Source organism: Pholcus phalangioides, unplaced genomic scaffold (assembly GCF_987345545.1).
Source record: "Pholcus phalangioides strain wild (caught in Gottingen) unplaced genomic scaffold, Ppha-v1.0 ptg000015l_1, whole genome shotgun sequence".
Lineage (NCBI taxonomy): Eukaryota > Metazoa > Arthropoda > Arachnida > Araneae > Pholcidae > Pholcus > Pholcus phalangioides.
Window position 1 is genome coordinate 99,310,520 of NW_028301608.1, and position 23,999 is coordinate 99,334,518.

Here is a 23,999-nt window from a genome sequence, read left to right on the forward strand (position 1 = left end):
TACCACGAATAAGCTCTAATAAATGATGAGTCAATTCTATGAGTTTTATTTGGATGAGATCGGCACAAAAAGATGTGAGAAATCACTTTCACCATTTTATAGAATATAATACTGTATTTTTACAAATTAAAAAGTGGCATTTGGTTTTGTTCCGATAAAATGTTGATTTGATATGCACAAACATATTGTGTTGTATTCGAAACTGACCTTAAAAAAATTGGTAAACTCTGTGAGAAAAATTCACAAGTGGAATCGATGCCCTTAGTAAAGGGTGATTATGCATAAAAGGTCAGACTTCTCAAGTTCTACCAATCTATACAATGATTACATCAGTGGTCTGCATTCGCATGCCACCATCTCACACAATGTAATGATGAAATGAGACATAAAGTACAACAGTTTATGGTACAATATATGATACAAAGTCCTTCACGATCGGCTAATGAGATCCCACCTCCAAAGTGTTCCATCATCACAAACACACAAAAGAATGGAACCATCTCTGTTCAAACTGGTTTGACGAATGGGTGCTGCACATTTTGGATGAGTAAGCACTAATGGTCTGTGAGGGGAAAAAAAAGGAAATCTTAGATCAAACAGTACAATATTGATTTTTTCTTAGAAAAGCAAAATTATATTTTCAAACAGTAGAACCTCAATTATCCTTAATTGGGTTGAGCCAAAATCAGTGAAATGAAGTTCCGAGATAATTGAATATGCACCAATTGAAAGGTCCAGTATCTACACCGATTTGTTGCAGCACAGCAGTGGACAGCTGAAGTTTTCTGCTGTGTTCCCAACATTCAGAAGTGAATGTGAGCTGTCTCCCATTTGAAAAAGTCTCTCTGCAGAGAGCAAGCAGACCTTCAACAAGATACTTATATAACATGAAAATTCAAGCATTTACCACTTTCACTTCAAAATATGGAAAACAGATGGCAGCATCAGCAAGAACATGAAACAAGCACAACTCTGACAACATAAATGTGATAGGGCCATGCATATACATATACTCACACCACATGTTCCAACATGCGCCAATTCATTAGAAATTCCACAGGCGAATGTGTACCGGGTGCACGTACTGTTTATTAGTAGTAGTATCTACACTGATTGTAACTAAATTTACATTCAATTAACATATTAATATTTGGTAATACTCTGCTTTGCATATGTACCACTTTTTTTTCAGCAATATTATTAATGATTGCTGCATCCACCCCTTTGCTACTCTAATGCCTCCAGTGTGAAATAAAGAACCACTAAAAAAGTCACTGTCTCTAATTTGCACTTCTGAAATCTCTCCACCTTTAGTGGAATCTTCATTTTCATCCCCCCTCCCCCGAGTGTTTTAAATGATTTTCTCACCCCAAAAAAAAAATTATCACAGTGGAGTTGACACTGGTTAACAGAGTTCTGAATAAACAAAGGTTGAATAATAGAGGTTTTAATGTGCATTGCACCATATAAGTCCAGAAATTCATCTTCCTGACTCTAAATGGCTTATACATTCAAACTATTTATGCTTCTTCGATGTGAAAAAGAAATCAATAAATTAATCAATATAAATGCACGTGTCCTACTTTTTTCCTCTTCAATATTATTAATTCAAGATTTCTTGGAGCAAGAGGAAATGATTATTTAACACAACGCATTAGAAGACATTGATACATTAAATATAGTCTGTAGCAAACCTTTTTTTTTAACACATTAATGGGTGGAGTTTTTGGCTCACCATTAAAGAGAAAAAAATGTTCACTAGTGGGCCTATTGTTTTTTTGTCAATCATTATGACTTCCCCCCCCCCCCACCATTGTTAGATATCCTTTCTTTAAAGTGGTCCACCAGTTTGAATTTTTTTTTACAAAAGTAGTATGTAGTAACACCAAGCAGGAAAATAGATGTTTCCAAATTGAAACCAAGCATAATGACTTAGAATGAAGCGTGCTGCATAAAGGATTCTGTGTAGTTATACCTTGATCAAAAAATTGGTTTCCAAAAGTTTAAATTAAAGTATATTCAATCAGTAATTCATTAAAACTAACGAAGCAATATTATATCAGATTTAAGGTGGTGCTTTCAACTTTTTAATTTTTTGAGCAGTAAAAAAAAATGATGACGGAATATATGAATGTACTGGAAAAAATAAATATAAAAATAGTTTATGAAACTTCTGAATCAACAATAATTATACATACTTAGTTGACGATGGATCATCAACATCTAAATCCCAAACAAATGTCTTTCCCACTTGATTCCCAAGAGCAAGAATCTGTTTTCAACAAAATAAAAATGAATATCAATACACAGACTGCTAACCTCCAAAAGGTGAAAATCCTATAACTTTATTAAAAAAATCCAGAAATTGACTTAAAAATCTAGCAAAGGTATCTTTGAATGTTTAGAATTTTTATGGGCAATAATAAGAATCAAAATAAGTAGCAATACTTAAGGCGACCATATTACCCATATTTTATATGGATACATAGCCGTATTTGTCATTATTATTTGGTATCTGACTTTCTAAGGCAATGTCCAGTTTTCTCAATAATGCTTCCATGAATTTCTGGTATTTACTGGAGATTTTCACTATGTTAAACATTTTTTTATCTCCTGAAAACATTATAATTGGCCGAGATTTGTAGAAACCCTCAAGACCTTCCCACTCATCGACTCAACTCAATATGTATTTCTACCTTTTTTTTCATGTTTTTATTTTTTAAGAAGATGGCAATAATTGAAAAACAGACAATATAAATTCATAATCAAGAAGCCCTGAAAATATCTTGAAATCCAGCATTATCGGGCTAAATCCAGAAAGTTCGTAACTCTGAATACATAATAATGAAACCTCAATTCATAGTAACAAGAAAAATATGATTGTAAAGGAAAGCACAAACTATTAATGACACTGACAATTATGATGAAGCCTCGATTGGATTTTGATGTGTTATATATAATGCAGAGAACTGACAGGACATGATACACCAAGCTATAAGTAATCTCCAAAGGAGACACACATATATATAGGCATAATGTCTTGGCACACAGGGGCCCATACGAGTCTGATAATGAGACATGATGGCATGATTTTCAAGAGGGTAAATATGAAAATTGGTAGGTTTGTACTTCCAGCTAGGTAGAAGCTCAGGACCCCACTTTGCCTAAAGGCCTCTGATGTTAAGATAGATGGTAATGCCTCAGGTAGGTATTGAATCAAATCACAGAAATGATAAAATTATAGCAATATCCTAATGTACGCAAACCCAGACTTATGCACAATTACCTATGAGAAATGCACAGTCCTAGAATTCAAGCATAATTTGTAAGCATCATAAGATTATTGCTGAGAGGAAGGCAGTTAGTGTCACAATCAAGCACAGTGGTCTTTGTACTATACTAGACAATTGACGCCCAGTCAGTCAAACATTTCATCCAACGTATGTAGCTGCCAGTGCCGTCTTAACACATGGGCCCACCCAGACATGGCCTGGGACCTCAAGAGAAGAGGGCCTCACAATATTTAGATTTGGTTGAAATGTTCTAAAACTTACCTGGTAGGGCCTCAAAAAACCACTTGGCCCAGGGCCCATGATGCTCTTAAGACAGCCCTGATAGCTGCTGCATAATTTCAGATTTAACAAATAAAACACATCTCTATATCAGTTTCGTTTATTTGGCCATCAGCAGGACTATGAATTGTTTACTCAATTCCAGCCCAGATGTGAAATTATTCAAAATTTTTAACCGACAGGTATAAAAAGGTTGAAAAGAATCACTAGCGTAGATGAATGAGAATACCGTCAATAACCACGCAAAGCAAATTTTTCAGAGCTGCTGGATAAGCAGATAAAGATGCAATTTTTCTCAGTAATCTGGAAATGAAATTTGAAAGTTTTGGTAACAACTTACATATTTTTGAAGTCTAGTGTGATCTGGTCATCAGTGCATACGGAAGTTAAACATTATTACCAGTCTTAAAAGAAGTTCTATTCACAGTGATACTCCTTATCGAGAATGCTTTTAGTTACCTGTCAACCACTCTGATTTTGATCAACAGGTGAGAGTTGATTTCTTGTCTCCAAACAAAAGCAACTTATTTTTTTTTGATGGATCAAAATGTTATAAAATCAGTAAAAGCTTGCTATATACAGTAGAGTATCGATTATCCAAAACAATTGGGTACAGGGGATGTTCGGATAACCGATCATTCACGGAAAAAAATTATACCGTGCTATAGGAGCAATGTAAAGAAACAAGGAAGCTGTGATATTAAGAACAAAATTTTATATATTTTGTATCACACATCTTACAAATAATACAGAGAACTGACTAGCCTAGTTTGACAAGTTCGAAATGGCTATTACTACAATTTAAGAAAAGAGTATAGGAAAAAGAGTTAGGTTGCAGGGGAGGAGGAAAGCATTAGCGACTGCTAGCGGAAGTTCTACATAGCATGCAAATTTGATTTTGCAGATCGGAACGCTTTCAGTTAATCAATGTTTTGGTTGATCTGTATTCGGATAATCAATGTTTTACTGCACATAACATTTCTTTCAGTAGGTTTATTTTTCAAGAAAAACAATAGGAATTGTGACCTTAGACGAGTTATTAAGGATTTTATGAAGCCATAGACCCACCAAGATAACTTCATTTATGTTTAAATGAATGATAATTTACTATTTCAATTACTTTTTTCTTTCCTTCAAAGACAGGTGATGTTAAACATTTCTGGTCTCAATTGTTAAATATTTATATATATGTTTATGTTAAATTGTATGCTGGCTGATGCACTTACTGTCACAATATTAAATAGGCCAAAGAAGTTAAGAATCAAAATTGAAAACCACATATGAGTAACATCCATAAAATGTATAATCACTTATCTCATTTTACTATTATGAAAAACGTATATTCTGTAAATGTTTCACTAGCAAACAAACAAAAAAAAAAAACTAACTTTCTGTCCTGCATCAAGAGAAAAACGCATGAACCAAATGTCACATTCTTTAAATTCAAATTGTTGAATAATTGTGACGGAACTATCATTAGATATGACTGAGCCTTGATCTAGTGTTTCTGGCTTCCAACATACTATACAGTTTTCACAAGACTGGAAGAAAAAAATACAATAAAATTTTTAGTATTAATCTTTAATATTGAAACAAATCTAAAAAATGAAAAATTCACACTATTAAAATCAAATTGAATACCTTTGAAAGTACAAACTTTCCCATCCATCTGACACAGTCAACATAGTTTCTGTGTATGTCTCTGGTTGTGAACACCGGGAAATGTTGTTTTAATGTATTGAAAGGTCTGTTGAAGATAAACAGCTAAACTGAATATAATTTGAAAATTTCACAAATTCATGTTATTAGAAACCAAGACTAAAATAGTCAGAAAAATTTTGATTTCATTCAATTTCCTAGCATGCATGCACACACACAGTTACTAAATAATTTAATCTTATTAAATAATCAGAGACATTTTCGTGTAGCTTAAGGTTATGCACGATTAAATATGTTAACGTGATGTAAGTCTGTGAGGCTGAATTCTCAAAATATGAAACTAATAGTCTAAGCACAAGAGAAAACATATTCTTTCTTCCCATATTGCAAATCATTGATCAGCAATTTCACAGCCTACTAAGCAACCAACCCAACCATCGCCACAGTGGTGATCTGCTGAAGTTGCTTTTCTGTGGTTCCCAACTTTGAGGTGCAAATGCAAGCTGATCTCCCAATTAAAAAGTCTTGCCACAGAGAGCAACAGGTTTACAACAGTACAATTATTCAATCATAGTCAGAAAAATTGATGGTTGAAAGAAAGATTAAATATGTGATTTGATGGTTGAAACAAGGTCTATTGACTTTTGGAGCTGCTTACACTGTCTTGCTTACTTATGCTGTCAATTCCCAATGCAAAGATTCTCAGAAGGAGTTAGGACAGGGCATTATGATGCATCTGCCTGAATGCTGTCTTAATCAGTAATACAGTGAAGCGAGTAACAAAATTAAACACAGGTATCACATACTAAACTATGTTGTATTGCAAGAAAATCAATGCCAATAATGGTAACAAAAGAAAGAACAGTATGTGAAAAAATTTTGTTTTGTAATACAATAAAATAATATGAAACAAAACTGCAATGTAATGTAGTTGTAATAAGATTCACAAAGGCTGCTTTAACACACGAGTATCAAATCAACAGATTCAGAGTTCTTTAACAAATTACTTTGAATGTTATAACTTTAAATGGATGAAAGTTAGAGTGTGCGTGTATAAGTATTAGTTCAAAAAATTTTCAAGTATTCAAAAAAATAAGCAATAAGCATGATTTGAAATTAAAGAAAACTATTATATTACTTGTTAGTTTTGTTTGGGTTGTACTCATATGACTCTTTGATAGCAGTTTGAACTTTCTCATTTTTCAAATCCCATACTTTCAGGGAATGATCCATACCGCATGACACCACTTTTTCTCCAAACATGTCAAAATCCTAAATGTGATATAGAAACTTTCAAACTGACAATTTTAAGCAAAATGTAAGAAAATGAAATTTCTCAGAAAGTAAGAAATTAGCGCATGCACGAGCGCACACACACACACAAGCACTGATAACTATGAATAGATTTGGTAAATGTAACAAATAAACTAATCTGTTTTGCATCAGCACACAAAATTACATTTTTGTGTGGATGAAATATAATAAGACATTTTGCAATGCACATGGAAAATTACAATTAGAAAAATATAGTTTATTGATGCTTGACAGAGTAAAGCATAGAAACATGCACATAAATTAGAAATTTATGAACCAAGGACTACGCTCAAGAGTTCTTTTACAGCTTTAGGAAGTCAAAAATTCTAAGATGGTAATGACAGGATTTATTGTTTAAAGACAAGAGCAAACACACACATATATTGAGAATAAAAGATGTGCCAAATTTTGAAAACATTATCTAACATTTCTATTGATATTTTCACTTTAAAAGCCTATAGTACAAAAATTATGATTCTAAATTGTTTTTCTTTTTTCCAAACTTCAAGTACAGTCAATGTTCATTTTAATGACTCTCCTAATTCCACAAAAAATAGATATTATATCAAACATTTGAAAAAAAATTAGCTTCTCAAGGCAAAAAAAAAAAACCTGGATTAAATGGAACCCCTGTCTAATGCCTGTTATCACAGTGCTGAACAGGGCCAGAACGGGGGGGGGGGGGGGGCGCAACTGCGCAGGTGGCAAAATTGGGAGGGGGTGGAAAGTTTAGGTGGGAACAGAAACACTATTATAAAATCATTGAATTTTTCAGTGATAGAGGGCAGTAAAATCATGTCGCCCACCCCACGAAAATCCTAGTTATAGCCCTGGTGCTAAAGAATACATAAACATAGAAAAAAATGTACAACTGAATCTGACAGATATTGACATCCTCATTGAAAATATTTCAGAGAAAATCAAAAATAATGAACATGTCAGTATGCTTACATTTATAATACTGTCAGTATGTACTGTTCTTCTGAATGTCAATTCAGAAGAACAGTGTGGAGTGAAGTTTTATACAGATGCTAGGAAACCTAATTTTACACTTTACTCAGTTAAGCCTTTATTAAGTGGAACCTGTGTTCAACGAAAAAAAAATCCTGGTCCCTCACGATTCCATTTAAGATAAGCTTTACTGTAATGTAAGCAGTTGCAGTGAAAATGCATATGTACATTCCTGTGCACCAAATTCTCCAATATCAAGAATCAAGATTGAACACAATTTTGGAAAAATAAAAAATGAATTTTAAATATTTCTTTGCAAAAAAGGTGGGACAGAGCAGCGTTCGGTCTTTGTAGGTTCATTATATTAGATGAAAAATACATAGAATGGATAGGAAAACATTTGGGACTGATTGTACCAGTCGCAGTACAGCATGGTCACAAGCATCCAGCATATAACCACATTTCTGTTAACATTTTGATTTTAATATAATTGTAGCTTACTGCACTCAAGACTTCATCTCTGTGGCCTTCAACACCACCAAACATTGCAATACATTGGTCTGTTTTCAAGTTCCATAAGCGAATTGCATGATCTGAAATCGGGAAAAACATTTTAATAATCTGCTGTCAAAATACTTAACTTTCTTATAGTGTGCAATATGGGCATGGTGACCTTATAACTGGATTAGTAATACATTTTATATTGGCAATATGGACACAATATTGTCAATGTAAAATAAACGATTAATCTAATATTAACAATATATTTCAGCAATATAGGCAACTAGCTGTAATACCCGGCGCTGCCTGGGTTTTCTTCAATGAAGCTTTTTTGGATCACGTATCTCCCTCTCTTTTTCTTGAGGGACATACAAACCGTGTCCAAGTTAACCAATATGGCGACTTCCTGCGTGATTCATGAAATAAACAAATTTAGATTTACAGAAACGTAGAAATGAATATATATTTTTCCTTTTTTAAGGGGCGCTAGGTATTTCGATAAACCTCCACCCCCTGAACTTCAAGTTACCCATCTGCCTGTTTCAGCTTTCAAAAAATGCTTAATTAAAGCTGTGGAATTTTTTCGATCCACTTTTTACGGGCTCATAACTAAATTTAAAATCTCTTAACCCACATGAATTTATGCAGTTGAATATTAAAAGACAATACGGAGACATTAATTTTCATGCTTGAGAAGATATAAATAAAAAGTTGAAATCAATGTTATTGCATGAATATCCAACTCAATAGTAGGTCCGACTAATTACTTAATATTTAATCTCCCGGGCTTCGTATATCTCTAAGTGAACTGAATATTTCAAAAATCTAGAATTCAATACAATTTTTAAAATTATTGATGGGGGCGGAAAACCCCACCAAATTTCCGCATTTCTACAGTAAAATCTGCAATTTTAACACTGATTTTTATGAGGATCACCCTTTTCCTGACCCCCAAAAGCAATGCTGATGATGATTGTGATGTCTATTCAAAAAGCCTCATTACTGGGAGTATTGAAACTGTGGCAAACCATTATAAAGGCATAAACTATTATACATATACTAACAGGATTAAAGAAGTGACAAACCGTTGTAAAGGCATATACACGTCTGAAACGCATGGCTAGGAAACCACGGTAACCAAAGTAAACGTTCGGAAAGTGATTGTTGAGGCCCAAAAACCATTGTTGCCCGACAGTTTTTTGCCCATTTGGGGCACTTGCCCTGCTCTGATGAAATTTTAAAGTAGCCAATCGTTCAAGTCGGGTCCCATTTGGTATATATGCAAAATTTGGTGACGATCGATCTAAAATTGTAGATTTGTATAGAGAAGATACACACACACACAGACAGAAAATCAATTTTATATATATAGATTTAAATTTTAGACCAAGAAACATCATTCTTTTACAGAATGTATTGCATATTCAAACACTTTCATATCACAATATGCTGTTGCATAACACAAGGTGGTCCTAAATTCCCTTCATGTTCAACTAAGAGAACCTCCTCTCAAATTAGCATAAACTGAACATTATAAAAAATGAACATATGGACACTTGTTTACCTTTGCTACCAGAGAGTAGTAAATGACAATTTAATGGATGAAATTTCAATTCATTAACAGCATTCCCATGCCCTGCATAATGCTGGAAATTAAAAAAATAAAAAATAATCATACATGCAATGAAAATAACACTTCTAATAATAAGAAACACTTCATTGGAGAAAAAGATGTACTTCTGTTCAAAAAAATATTCATAAGCCATTTTGTAATCCAAGCATTGAATCATAATCTCATCAGTATATACCAAATCATTGAAAATTTCATTTCAATAATTTTAGAATTAATACACCTTTAAGAAATAGGATAGAATTTTAAACAAAACAACGAAACAAATTTGCAAGTGTTTCACTGATTCTCTACTGAAATTTAATTTGATGCACTTGATAAAATACTTGAGATTAACTACATTCTGATGAACTATACTTGAATCTAATGTTATGAACTATGTATTTTATAAGGAGAAAAAAGTTGCATTTGAGATTCCCGTAAATAAATATTATCTTTTTTCTTTTTAACTGGGAAACTTCATCTGCAACAAAAAGATTGATTTGAAATAAATGCTGAAGCCATCATTTATTAATGAAAAAAAAATGTTTTTGGACCTAATTCATAAGAAAATTTTAACAAGAGAGAAATTCAAAAGGTTTTCTGAAAAAAGGGGGGAGGGGAGAAAAAAAAAACACGCACAAAGGTGGACAAACATATTCTTAAAAATGAAGCCAATTTTTAAAATTTACATTTACAAACAAATTGATACAGTCAACGCTCAATTTTATGAGCTAGTCTTTTTTAGTCCCAAACAATATACCATTTCTCTAAATGTCTTTCTGATTTACAAACTTCCATTTTAACAAACTAATTGGTTTAAGTCCAGACGAGTTTGTATAAATGAGCATCAACTGCATATTATAACAAAGTATTTTTGAAACTAACTTTTAGACATTTCTGAACAGCAGGGCCAATGATACGTATGATCCCTCTCGTTCCAGCAGCTGCTAGCAGCGGGTGGCCATTGTTGTCATCATATGACCATGCACAAGTATAAAAGTTTTCATCTGCCTATGCTGTGTCAAGTACCTCAACTGATAGACAATAAAAAACAAGTACATAGTTCATACACAAACTATTATAGTTAGGTATATTTTGATACTTAAATGTTCAAGTAGTCATGCTCACTTCTACCATTGATTAGAAACGCGTTGGTGTGTCATTTTTCTGACTCTAAAAATGGAAACAATGTTTTTTTCCAACTTATGTAACAATTTTGACCATATATTTCACTTTTAAACTTTGTCATAGAAAATGGAGCCTAAATAGATTAAGGTCAAATGCTTCACGCTGGTTTGAGGTTAATAATGTGTGTTCTTGTAATTGGGAAAAATTTCAATTAAAGCATAGCATGACAAATCCCAGGTGCAAGGTCTCCATGGCGACCGGAAAATTTGTATATGTGTCTAAAATTTTCAACAAGTGATTGCTAAATTGTAGTCTGAGGTTGAAACAAAACTTACAGCACGTCTTTTGACATTGGAAAGAGTTAAGTCCTTGAAAAGTTAAAAAAAAATTATTTAGGACCGTTTATCTCAAGCAAAAACTATGCATCAGGCTGGCACCTAAGTACTTTTTGGATTTGTCAAGATCTGAATTTAGGCGTTTCAGTGAGAACATATGCAGTAAAATTACAAGAAACATCAGAATGATCTCAGAATAACGGGCACTTTGGGCATGGAGTCGGGGAAAAAATATGTATATTGCTATGAGAAAAATAATTTTCAAGCTGATTTTTAAGAGATTTTTCCATTCCTCGAGCTTTATGGGGGGAGGGGGAAAGAGAAGAGATTATGTATGCTTTCTTTTCATGGGTACAAATGCCAGATGAGTATATTGAAGGTAGTGGAGAGGAAAAAATCTTGAAGAGATAATATAGGGGATAACGGAAGAGACCTGTTGTCAGCTCTAATGGGGGAGGGATATGCAAGTTCACAGCACTCCCTAGTCCAAGGGATGGCGCCATCCAAAAAAATGGTGCTCACAAATAGGAATAGAAATGTGCAGGGTATTAATTCTTTGACAGGGATGTGTCAATCTTTTTTCTAACAGGAACATATGTCAGACCCTATGTCTTCAGCTATTGGATTGGACTCGGAAATGCCCTGGAAAGGTCTAGTTCAGTTTCCTAAGCTTTTTGTTCAATCTCCCCAATCAAAATTTTTTTGCTGTCATCACCCCGACTCAAGCTAACCCATAGGATCCCATACTAAACCCATAGCTTCTACTGCCTCTTGGATCATTCCATCACCCCCAGGGGGTGATATTGCCCACTTTGGGAACACCGGTCTAATTAAAGGTCCAGTGTGAACAAAGAACTTTATTTGACGTTGATGATACATCGTCAAGGTCCATATCAGTTTTTCCCGCTTGTTGTGTTCTACCTGAGGGCTGCAAGCCCATAGCTGCCAACTTTTGAAAATGAAAATTCTGGAGATTTTCGCGCACACCCGTATTTTATGCTAAAACCACTCCCTAATAAATACAATAGGGATTTTTCCAAATAAAATAGGGATTTTCCAAACATAAAAGTTGAAGCGTAGGGAATAAAATCCCTACTCAAAAACTGAAGTCAAATTAAAATAGGGATTTTACACACATGGAAGTTAAACCCTTGGGAATAAAATTCCTAAGCAAAAAACAAGTGAAATTGGAGGCCAAAACTTCAATGATGTAAAAATAAATATTGTGTTCAATCAGAAACGCTGTGAACAAACATTCTTCGCAATGACCCCAAAATCATCGGAAGATGAAGGAAAACACCGTCAATTTTTGAAGAACACTGACTTTTTGTGACACTTGCTTGATGTTTTTTTTTCACTTCACGACTGATGATGGCAGTCTTTCCATGACCGATGTTTATGTCCGTAACACAACTTGTACAAAAAGGAAAAGTCAGCCCTCTTTTGGAACGTTTGATGAAAGGAAATTCATCGGAATAAGTATCTTTAAAATTGATTAAATATGTTTTTGCTTATCATTATTCATGCTTTGTTATATCGCACGTACATAACTTCAACAAAAAAAAATTTTGACCACATGTGCATCACCATAATCTTCAATTATTATCCAGGACTATTGGCTGCTAAGCCATTTCCCTGCACGATAAGACAAACAACTTTCTTTTTACCATCAGAGGGTTTGTAAAACTTCCTTAAAAAGGGAATTTCCCCATTTACGACGTGTGACGTCATTTCGAAAGGGAAAAAAAAGAGGCTTCATGCCCCACAAGAAATTCCTTAGGGATTATTTTCATAAGTGGGGATTTTTTTAATGAAGTATGGAATTTTTAGGGACAATTAGGGATTTTTGTGATTTTTGTAAAAATTCTGGAGATTTAAGATCTTTTCGGGAGATCGAGCGATGAAGATAAAATTCGGGAGACTTGGCAGCTATGCAAGCCTGAATTTTAGAATGTCATAATAGTGCTGTAGATAGATTAATCAGTTATTATATATCAAAATATAATATATTTTATATTATAATCAATTATATAACTATCGTAATCAGTTACAGAATGGATTGTCATTTCACATGCTATGAATATGGATCACAAATTTTAGTTGTTTTGTTTTTGCAGGAATAAAACCACCTCTTCCAATAGTGGCCATATTTTCACAGTCCCATTAGTGGGCGTTGTAGGGAGATTTTACTGTATAACAAAAACTGACAGAAATATGTGCATTTGTATTGATTATATTAGAAGTAACTCATACTAAAAATAAGTTCATGCCATTATTTAAAAAAAAAGGATACATCGGGATCTGAATAAGCTTGGACCAACTCTGTCTTCTCTTTATTGCACTCATAAACTGTAACCTGAAACATTAGAAAAACAATCAGATTGAATATTATAACAATATTCATAAAGATGGGATGTCTGAGTTTATTTGCCAACCACTACGGAACCTTTATAGTTTCTACAAATGTCTACAATAAAATATAGAATCACAGTGAATCACAAAAACTATGGAAACCTATTTTTTTTTCAAAAGTATTTGTTTTAGATTGGAAATTTCTCTAATTCTACAATCTTATCGGGTACAAAATGATGTCACGCAAAGACCTGATGTCATACTCCAAAGAATGGATATCGAGCCGAATTTGAAATGAAGTGAAGTAACCTCATTGTTGATAGTATTTTTAATTAGGTTGCTATATTTTTGAAATATATGACATCCATATTTTTATGGGCATCTTTTTCTCAGCCACCTCGTTGGGCATTTTGCCTGTTGTGGCGTTGTATTTGTATAGCCGCTGTAATGGTTTGCTTTGTTTGCTGTCAGCACATCCACAAGTTCAATTCCCAGGCGGGCCCTTATATGAAAACGTTTTAACTGCTGAATCGAAGGGGAAAAAAATGAATGAGCAGAAGTTTAATAATTTATCAAGTTTCTTCATGGATAAGTTTCTACACAGAAAGCAGAAGAGGAATGTCAATGACGACGAAGCAATGATAGCGTCTTGCTCAGAAAAGTTAAACTTTCATTGATTTTGTGAGGAATATTCACAGAAACAGGCCTAAAATTAAACAAAAGGCTACCTAAAATGTTTGTCAGAGCTGAGTAAATGCCCAATATGGTCAAACTGAAAATAAAAATAAGAAAATTTATTTGAACTTTTAAAATAGTCATGAGGGGGAAGAATGGAGGGGGAGCTCCTTCATCTACAAACATTACCACTACAGAGAGGCCTGGTCCCAAGGTTGGTATGTATGGTCTGAAAGAGCAGCATATTCAAAAGTAATGACTTATACTGTCAGCAACACATGCAGATGGAAACGATATACTCCTAGAATAATCAGACTGTTCAGTTTGATGCTAAGATTCTTACACTGAAATAACACATACTCCGAAAACTTTTTTATCCGATACATTTTTTATCAGCTGAATCTTTTACATTAAATGATTTGAAAATTTTCAGAAAGGGAAGGTATGTCTGAAAAAGATTCCGAGGTGGAAATGAGTTGAATCGAGCTTGAGTGAATGTAATTCTGATGATGATTGGCACTAAAATTCAAAAATTTTAAGCTAGCCTATGCATAAGTACATATCAACGAAAATGTTTGTTGGCTGAGGTAGAAAAATCATGAAATAAATCCTTGTTAGTTGAAAAATTTGTGAACTGAAACATTTGTTAGCTGAGGTATCACTGTAATATTCACACTCAAGTGTGACTCAGTGTTTTCAAAACCAAAAAATATATGTGGATGTGTGCGGCTGATTCACACTGTCCAGATCAGTTGTGCTTGAGACAGTCCATTACTGACTTAAGATTCAGGTTCTTGGAAACATTAGTGAAAAATTAGCAGCAAATATTACTGGAAAACATGATGAAAAATTTTTCTTTAAGCATTTTATTTTCTGAAATCAGTAAAGAGTTAATAATGACAGCAATAAAAAAAAACGTACTCTATTACTTCCAACAGTAGCGAAAATACTAACACCCTCAGGCATATACGGATTGAACTGGACTCCAAAGAGTGGTGAGCCATGATCTTCCTGTATTTAAAAAAAAGGAAATTGAATAAATATATTCTACGATAATCATTACATAATACACATTTCAAAATGTTGAGACATTTTTATCATACTGAAATTGAAATTTGATTTAACGATCAGTCAAAGTTACGGTTGTTCATATTTGGCTGTCATTTAGGTCAAGGAGATTCAAAACTTTTTGCATTCAAGATTTTTAATTTTTTCCATGCTCTATAATTTTTTTTTTTTTTTATCAAGGTAAGTAGCCTCAAAATTTTAAGCTTTATTCTTTCACATTCAAAAATTTTATTCAGAAATTTTTGTGACTCCTCTTCCACTTTACTTTCACCCCCCCCCCCCTGTTGAGAATCACTAATAAAGATGGTGCCCACGTGTGAGGAGTGCCAACAGCAACAGTTATAACAAACAAAGAAATTATATATAACAAAATATCCATACATCTCAATCATCATATATTGATAATAATTATAAAATTTTACTTTGAAACTTCATATCAAGTAGCAAATGGGTTTTCTTTACCTTGAGGTAGTCTGTGAACTTGTACTGCAACTTACAGGCTCCGTATTTCAATTTCCATCTTCCCTTTCCTCTCCTACGACCTCTAAATGTAGGCGTATCACTACGGGAAGTGTTATCTGCTGTGGATGCACTACCTACACTCGACACTTCATCCTGAAAAAACAATGAAATATTTAATAACTAAAAACACAAGAATTTCAAATAGTTTTCAGGCACACCTTCTTGAGATCTTTTGCTCTTTTTTTCCTCAAAGAATTCTTTATTTTTCCCCAGTAATACTAGGCTACATAGTACATATGTATTATACAATAATTTCAGTTCAAAAGGAACTGGGCAGCCTTATAATGGGTAGCTGGTATAAACAAACATTAGACTACCTTGAATAGAGTCTTTTAACTTTCAGCCATTCAAGTTTCCCCCCCCCCCAATTGCTTATGCAAAATCATTGAAAAGGCAGCTGAAAGTCATCAATGTCTTTGCATCGTTCGCCATCAATCCCACCCCCAATTCTTCTCAAGCACTCTTTCATCTCTTTGCACATTTTTCATATTTGTTTCTTTTTTAAAATTATCATGTCATTCTACTCTGTTTGTGATCTGCACGAGATGATGCAAAATTACTAAAAGATTAAGAAATACATATAAAAGAAAGTTTGTTTCTGTGTTAGCTAAGTTTGAAGGATTGTTAGACGTTGCTGCTAACAAAAGAAGCATCGTTTCGAAAAAAAAAAAAAACAATTTTGTTCAAGCAATAAAAATTCTCATCTATAGCTACCTTATTTAAGAAAGTATGCTAATACTGCTTTTGCTTGTGTGTGTGTTTTTTTGTTTCAGATAATTTGAGTTTTTTGAAAATCCCAGGTGGCCTCAGTCTCTATCTCGGATTATTGAGACTATTGTATGTAAAGCAGCTTTAAACGTACATGGATAATAGTGGTCTGATTATGGGAACTGAGTATGGAAATCTTTGTTAACAAGGGAGAGGGCACCTACTCAAAGCACCTTCCACAAAGTCTTGCACATTGATAACGATAACTTACAGAGATGAAAAGAGACTGGTTCAATCTTAGCTTCTAATATGCAAAAAGGGGAAAAAATCTTTAACGAAAGAAAAAAAATAGATTACATAAACTTGAGTAGGTATGTAGCTATAACAATACCCGAATGGTAATATTATCCGCGGGAAAAGCTATAGTATAAACCTTTTTCTTCTTTGGCGATTTTCTCTCTAGTCTGTTGGCACTTTTCTTCCTGGTCAGGGATAATCGCCATTTTCCTCTGTTGGCATTTTTCTTCTTCTGTCGGCTATCATTATTAGCCTATTCTTCTGGCTTGCCATTTCCTTTTTTGCTGTTGGTTATCATCTGAAGGTGACTTCACCATTAGAGGACGATACTAACAATAGGCCAAAGCAGTTTTGACTTTAACTCAGCTTTGTAATAAGTTTTTGTATAGAGCGGCGCGCCTGCATTCAATTAGAATCTATTAGCATTTCAAAGGTTTTTTGGTTCATTTATTCATTGTATCGTAAATATCGTTTTTCTAGCATGTTACATTGTTTTTCTTGTTGGAATATCCCATTTTGTCAGGTTGCACATTTCATATTTACATTTTTATTAATTGTTTGCATACTACCATGTTTAGCTTTTATATTGCAATCATGTTTTTTTGAGCCCAGAGACTGTTTTTCACCACAACCAGAGAGCTTCTTTCGCCCTGCCCAGGACTGGACAAATCCCAAGCACCAGGTCTCCATGTCAACTAAAAAATTGATATCGGTGCGTAAAATTTTCTTTGTGTAGTTAAAATTGCAAGCAGAAAGCAGCGAAAAGTGTTTGGAATTTATAGCAGCATATCTGCCAACATGAAAGGGTAGAGTCAGAGAGGTGTGTTGTCACAATTTTTTAATTTTTATTCTTCTGGCTTTTATTCTATAGCTTAACAGCCATAGTGTTATTCCCCCTTTTTTCATGGAATGTGTCTGGATCCCTTATTTAATCTAATGTTATCTTTTAACAGTCATGGTGTTATCCCTTTTTGACGATATTTTTCCATTAGCAAGAAAGACGTCTGAAAGCATGAATCTGTTTCTTTCTTGGCAACTTCTCGCAGTGCTTTTAGGCATTTTCTCGAAAAAGAAAAAATAATCGCCAAAAGGGATTATGCTATAGTTGTTCTGCAGTTTTTTAAACTAATGCCACAGTGATAGAAACTAGATGTTTCACTGTATCTCATTCAATAGCATAACATAATAAATAGCTGAGAGAAAAAAAAAATCCTTTATATTATTATTATAATATATCGTCCAATTCTCATTGATATGCATCACAAAGCAATTCCACAAAGACTTTACGAACTTGAGTTTTCTTTTATTAATTAAATAAAAAACTCACGTATCACACACAGTTTTAAACTAATAATATACTGTCTATCACACATACACAAAACGCTTACAATATCATCACCGGATTCCTCGTGATTAGATTGATCGGACTGTTGAATGTGTTGAGCGACTCTGGTCTTCCGGAGCACGTGGAAGCTGTTTTCTAAATCGGACATCTCTCTATATTTTTTGTGATCAAACACAAATAAAACACCAACATCAGTCAAATTATCGCAATAAACAATAGATTCATCGGGCGCCTAATTTCGTTCAGATATTTTAGACAGCCAAAGATGAAACGGTCTTTTCACCGCAGAAGTAAAAATTTACAAAAAAAAAAAAGAGGAAAGAAATTTACTATACTTATCTCAATATATATTCAGAATATTTACTTGTCGAAATGAAAATTTTGGCTTTTGTTTTATTAATTACTAAATTATTGTATTATTGTTGGAAATAATTAATTGTTAATCGACTACTACTACTACGACCTCCAGTTAGCACGTTTATTATTGTTTTGGTTGTGGCCGAGGTAAAACGTGTCGCACGGTGCTAACGAAAGTGAGCTTTTTATAGTTATTATCTTTGTTTTTTTTATAGTTAACGGATTTATTGTCAAAACTGGAAAATTATAAATGGATGACTCGAATCCTGAAAACTGTACTCAAAACAAGAGGTTCAAACTTGACGGTGCTCAAACCAACAGTGTACCACTGGACGGTGCTCAAAGCAAGAGAATCAAATTGGACGATGGATGTGGTGCTCAAAGCCAGATTATCGAATTGGACGATGGAAACGGTGCTCAAAGCAAGAGGATTGACGTCGGAGACGGTGCTCTTTCAAAAAACCAACGGAAGAAATTGGCGAGAAAACAAAAATGGTTGGAGATGAAACCCCTGAGAAAAGCCAAAGATAAGGAAAAGCGCCGTCAAAAAGTTCAAGAGGCCAAATTAACTGGCAAGAGCTCCTTGGGCCCTTCCCGAAAAATGCTAAAAATTAAGAAAATGGCTGACTCGCCATGCAAAATAAGAGTTGTATTCGATCTATCATTTGACTCGGTGATGACTGAATTTGAACTTTCAAAAACCTTCAAGCAATTGAACCGGTGCTACTCTTTCAACAGGAGAGCACCTGCTCCTCTACAAATACACATCACAGGTTATTCAGATGTGTCTCAGAGCACCATGAGTGAATTGGGCATCTTAAACTGGGACGCCAACGTGATCAAGGACCCCTTCGAAAAAGTTTTGCAGAATGACTCAGTGATTTATTTGAGCAGCGAATCTTCAAATACTCTTCGGACTCTTGACGAAGATAAAGCTTATGTTATCGGTGCCCTCGTTGATCATAACAGACTCAAAGGTGTGTGTCACAAGAAAGCTACGAAATTGGGAGTGAATCATGCTAAACTTCCATTGGACGAGTATATAAAAATGGACAGTCGCAAAGTGCTCACCATCGATCAAGTTTATCTTATTCTGTTGAAAGTTTCGGAAGGGAAGTCATGGGAGGAAGCGTTCCTCGAAGTGATTCCAAAGAGGAAAGGTGCTGTTCTGAAAGACGGGTCGAAATCTAATTTTAAATCAAACTGTGAGAACAATCTGGTGCCTTTTGAATCATCTACAACTGAAACTGAATCAAATATTGTACAAGATATGAAAGAAGCATTAGAATGTTAAGATTAAAATCTTTATAAAGAACTAGCAATGTTTCTTAGCTGAAAGGCATTTATACCAAAGGTTTTTAATCTGGGCGAAAATAAACTGAAAAGGCTGGCATGCACAGACCCAGGCAATGTGGTGGGAGTAACAAATTGTGAGAGTTAATTTGATTGTTCCGTATAGACAGAAAATTTTCCCATATTATTTGGCTCTTAGGACATGTGCAGCATGAAAACGTTGATTGGTTAAAAAACCTGATTTTCAGGTTTTTAACCAATCCCCTCCTTCACGCTGCATGCGGCGCTGAAATTTTATTCCTAGGAACACCCGGCTTTAGGAGAGATGGTCGTTCCCATTGCCCCTTTCTAGATCCATGTCTAAGTGAAGAACTGCAAACAAAGTAGAGGCAACCATCTTCAGCTGCGATTTGAGTAGATGCAGGCATCTTCAGCTGCAGATGAGCCTAAGCAGATATCTTCAGCTTGAATGAAGCAAAGGCAGGCATCTTCAGCTGTGAATGGAGCGGAGACATGCAGATCCAGGGTGATATCTCAGAAGAGTGACTTATTGTGTAGGTGCATTGGATAATCTCATATTTATGGAAAGTACAAATTTTTTCTGTATCATTCAACTCTTGGAAGGATGATCACCCCTGAATACTACTTGAAGGGTGGGGGCATTATGATGTTCTGCTAATCTGGCACATATCAGACCAGGGTGTGCCGTACTATGAAAAGATTTCCAGATTACTGGAAGTTAATTGAGCAGCCTATTTAAATAATATAAACGTCTATTCACAGAAATGCAGCGACACATGCATTCCTCTCCTATGCTCAAAGAAAACCCACCTAAAAACACTGAATTACTGGACAAGTCAGACTAGCACACGGTCAAATTACTGAGTCTATTACATATGCATTGACATTTAGATCAGTCGGCTTCCTTATTGATGCTGTTGAGGAGGGGGGCAAGATGTATTCTTGGAGTAAAAAATGTGTACCTTCCAGGAAAGAAAAAAAAAGTAGACTCTCGCCCCTTTTTGAGAAAATCCTGCATGTGTTAATATGCTGTATTTCATGCTCAACATGTGGCCCGCAACTTCAACATTAATTTTGCAAAAATTAACTAAGCTGTGCATTTACAGATCACCATTAAGTGGCATATTTACAGGTACTGAGATCATTCAAGTGACCCACAGCACATTTAAAGTTAACTTGAGTTACCCACGACTTGAGAACTTTCAGAGCTCTTAAGTGGCTTGCAGCATGGTCCCTAGGGTAGCATTTTTGAAAGGGTCCAGTATAATATGGAAAAACAAAATGACAAGAATCATCCAGATACTGGACTGGAGCCATGACCAGATGAAGTTTCTCAACCAGTGAAGTGGCCTCGCATTCTTTGGAAAGTTGAGCACCCTTGCCCTACCGTATACATTAAAAGAAAAGATCACTCGCTACATCTTTGATACTACCCTCCCAGTATTTCTGCCGATGTCAAAAAAAATCATTACAAACAAGTGAAAGGCATGAGAATCTTTTATACAGAGGGTTAAAAAATTTTGAGCCTGGGTGTGTAGGCCTTTAAGGCTCATCTTTCTGGCGCGGAGAAAGCAGATTCCCACATTATAGAGCTCAAAATGTTTGGTTAGTCACCCTTGAATATGTGTTTAAACTTAAGGCCACTAAATTATTGGGGAAGGGGGGGTTTGTACCAATCTCTTTTCGCACAGTTCTAGAATATCAGCCACCTCGTTGGGCATTTTGCCTGTTGTGGCGTTGTATTTGTGATATAAATTCATCCGTTAAACCAGCGGTTCTCAAACGGTGCTCCGCGGAGTCCTTGTGCGCTCCCCAGGGGCTCCGCGGCCGCTCGAGGAAAATAAAATAAATCAATTTGGAAAAATAATTATAATTACTTTAGAATAAAAAATAAATCAGTAATTTTGCTGAAAAATAGGTCTACGGGGCTCCGCCATAGAAATTATATGCAACAAAAGGCTTCGCGAGTCTAAAAAGGTTAAGAACGGCTAATTTAAACATACGGACCCTGTAGTGTCATCTATCGGCAGATGTTAAAACTGCATCTGGTGAAATGAAACCAATCATACAGCAACTGCTGCCATCTAGTATTTATAACAAAAGAAAATGAGATTCACACAATGATGGTAACTCATGGGAAAGTTAGTTGCAATACCTTAATGCATGGATTTAGTGTCATCTATGATTCAGAAATGGTACTAGTTGTACGTTTTTAGTTTGCTTTCTGAATGATAGAGGACAGCATAAGTCCTACTTCTCTGTTTTGATTCATTAATGCAGTTCTCAATCTTTTGAATAGATGGCAGCAAGAGCTGCGATATTTCAAATTCTATTCATTTGTATTGGGCTGGCCATATGTTCCCGGAACGCAAGAAAATTTGGTGATCAAAATAAGGGAAAACATGACGTGCGTCTAGAGCCTGCGGTAGAACTCCTTAATACACAATATATGAAGGCGTCTTAGCCTGCGGTAGACCCAAAACCAGAAACCAATGAGAAAGCAGCATTTTATGACGTCACCAAGAGGGATGTTCCCCTCCCCCCCCCCCGCCCCAACCCTTCTTCCTCGCTTTACGGTGACTTGTCCTGCTTTGGTGACATAAAGGCGAGAGAAATTTGTGGGGTGTGCAAAAAAGATTTCAAAAACAAATTCCAATTAAGGAAACACTTAAGAAATGTTCATAAAATTTTATGTGAAGGGTCCATTTCTTGCATTGAAGAGAACTGTTCTGCAAAGTTTAGAACACTAAGTGATTACAGAGAACATTTAAATGAAGTGCATTCTGTTAGTGAGGATGTAATACATGAAAACATGGGCGATTGCCAAATTCTTTCATGCCAATTGTCACCAGCAATGATGCCAAAGATGAACAAAATTGCCGATTACGAGAAAAATCTCTGAAAAATTGCCAAATGAAGGTCTGGGGGGGGGGGGGAGGAAGCGCGATGATGATAATGATGTTAATACATTAAAAGAATATCGTTGTTGAGGGACTTATTGTTATTTCGAATATCATTCTAGCTATTCGGGCCGCAACTGGATGCTTGGTGAACCGAGACAAGCATGCATTTTGGCGCCTCCTTGTAATGTTGAAAAATAAGTTATAGGGTTAAATTTACGCCCCCTCTGCCCGGGGCGCTAGACCCACCTGCTCTGCCCTAGTTGCGGCCCTGGTAGTTATATTATGTTATTCGTTATATTATTGTGCATGAATATAAGCGATTTCTACTGCACACTCACATATGATTTGATTATGATCTCGCACATATTTATGACAAGTACACATCTTTTTAATGTTGAGCCGCCACCCCCATCTCCGCCCATGCTCAGAGATGTATTTACGAGAATGGGGTTACTGTGGGCTATAGCCCAGGGCAGCAAGTTTGGAGGGGGCGAGGAATTTGAGGAAGGAGCGGTTAAGGAAATTAGAGTAGAATGGAATAAGGGTGGCAAAATCAATGGCGGTAAAACCATTAATAAGTGCCTTCCGTTGGACTTGGTCAGTGAGAGACGAAACGAGTGACTTACAGAGTTTGCAAGCATGTGAGTGACCTTAGAGAGTAAGATTAAGTCAGTGAGCAACCAAAAGAAAGACCTATAGAGTGTTTGAGCATGGGTGTGAGCTAGAAATCGAGGGACGATGTCGGCGAACATTGGGAAGGAGGGGGGGGGGTGTTTGGGGTTCTAACCCCCTTCAAGACAAGATTATCGTGTTATTTTACAGGAAAAAAAGTAACCCCCCCCCCCCCCCCGAGAAGGAAAACAATTGAAACCCCTCAGCCTCGAGAAAATTCTGCTTACGCCTATGTCGATAAGTGACCAAAAGAGCGATTCAGATCAGTGGTTCTCAACCTAGAGTTGAGTACTTTTTTAAATGAAAGCTCGGATCTTATAAACACGATTAATGGGAAATAAATGGCGGAAAATGAAACGATACCAGAAAATTTACGACTCGGTTTCACTGATGTCATTGTCTAGTACTGGACCGTGGCGGCCCGGCAGTTGAGGAAACAATAATTTAGAGCGTACAAGCATGCGAGTAAGCAGAACAGTGTGCAAGCATGTGAGTGACCATAAGAGTGACTTGGAGACAGGCGCGTGTTTACTGGGAGCGGGGGGGGGGGGCACTAAGCAGGCTTAGGGTAGAAAATCTGAAGAATGTGGTCAAGAAAATTAGATAAGAATGTGAAAAAAGCAGCAAAATTTATCTAGGATAAATCCGCCTTTGTCCATGCTCCTAAGTAGGACCGCAACTGGGGGGGGGGGGTGAGCAGGCAGTTCTGGTGCC

At 35.5% G+C, this 23,999-nt stretch overlaps 2 protein-coding genes across 2 annotated transcripts; one reads left to right on the top strand and one right to left on the bottom strand.

Moving 5' to 3' along the window:
* Positions 1-23: 23 nt before the first annotated feature.
* Positions 24-18,311, bottom strand: escl (embryonic ectoderm development protein escl). Its single transcript, XM_089244904.1, has 12 exons — positions 18,083-18,311; positions 15,630-15,782; positions 15,021-15,110; positions 13,366-13,428; positions 10,495-10,620; positions 9,562-9,643; positions 7,998-8,089; positions 6,370-6,503; positions 5,214-5,319; positions 4,961-5,113; positions 2,199-2,272; positions 24-562 (listed from the first exon to the last, which is right to left on the bottom strand). Exons 1-12 carry the CDS (start codon positions 18,185-18,187, stop codon positions 430-432), a joined length of 1,311 nt encoding a protein of 436 aa, XP_089101030.1. The 5' UTR covers positions 18,188-18,311; the 3' UTR covers positions 24-429.
* A 225-nt stretch (positions 18,312-18,536) lies between these two features.
* On the top strand, positions 18,537-21,155 carry LOC149077171 (uncharacterized). Its single transcript, XM_089244903.1, has one exon. It carries the CDS (start codon positions 18,647-18,649, stop codon positions 19,688-19,690), a length of 1,044 nt encoding a protein of 347 aa, XP_089101029.1. The 5' UTR covers positions 18,537-18,646; the 3' UTR covers positions 19,691-21,155.
* Positions 21,156-23,999: the final 2,844 nt, after the last annotated feature.

What these genes read in the sequence shown, in the direction of transcription:
- escl (XM_089244904.1), bottom strand. Translation starts at nt 18,187, where the DNA reads ATGTCCGATTTAGAAAACAGCTTCCACGTGCTCCGGAAGACCAGAGTC. An exon ending in GAAAGTTTGTACTTTCAAAG is followed by an intron (nt 5,114 to 5,213) that starts GTATTCAATTTG and finishes TTTTTCTTCCAG; the next exon opens with TCTTGTGAAAACTGTATAGT. An exon ending in GATGATCCATCGTCAACTAA is followed by an intron (nt 563 to 2,198) that starts GTATGTATAATT and finishes TTCCCCTCACAG; the next exon opens with ACCATTAGTGCTTACTCATC.
- LOC149077171 (XM_089244903.1), top strand. Translation starts at nt 18,647, where the DNA reads ATGGATGACTCGAATCCTGAAAACTGTACTCAAAACAAGAGGTTCAAA.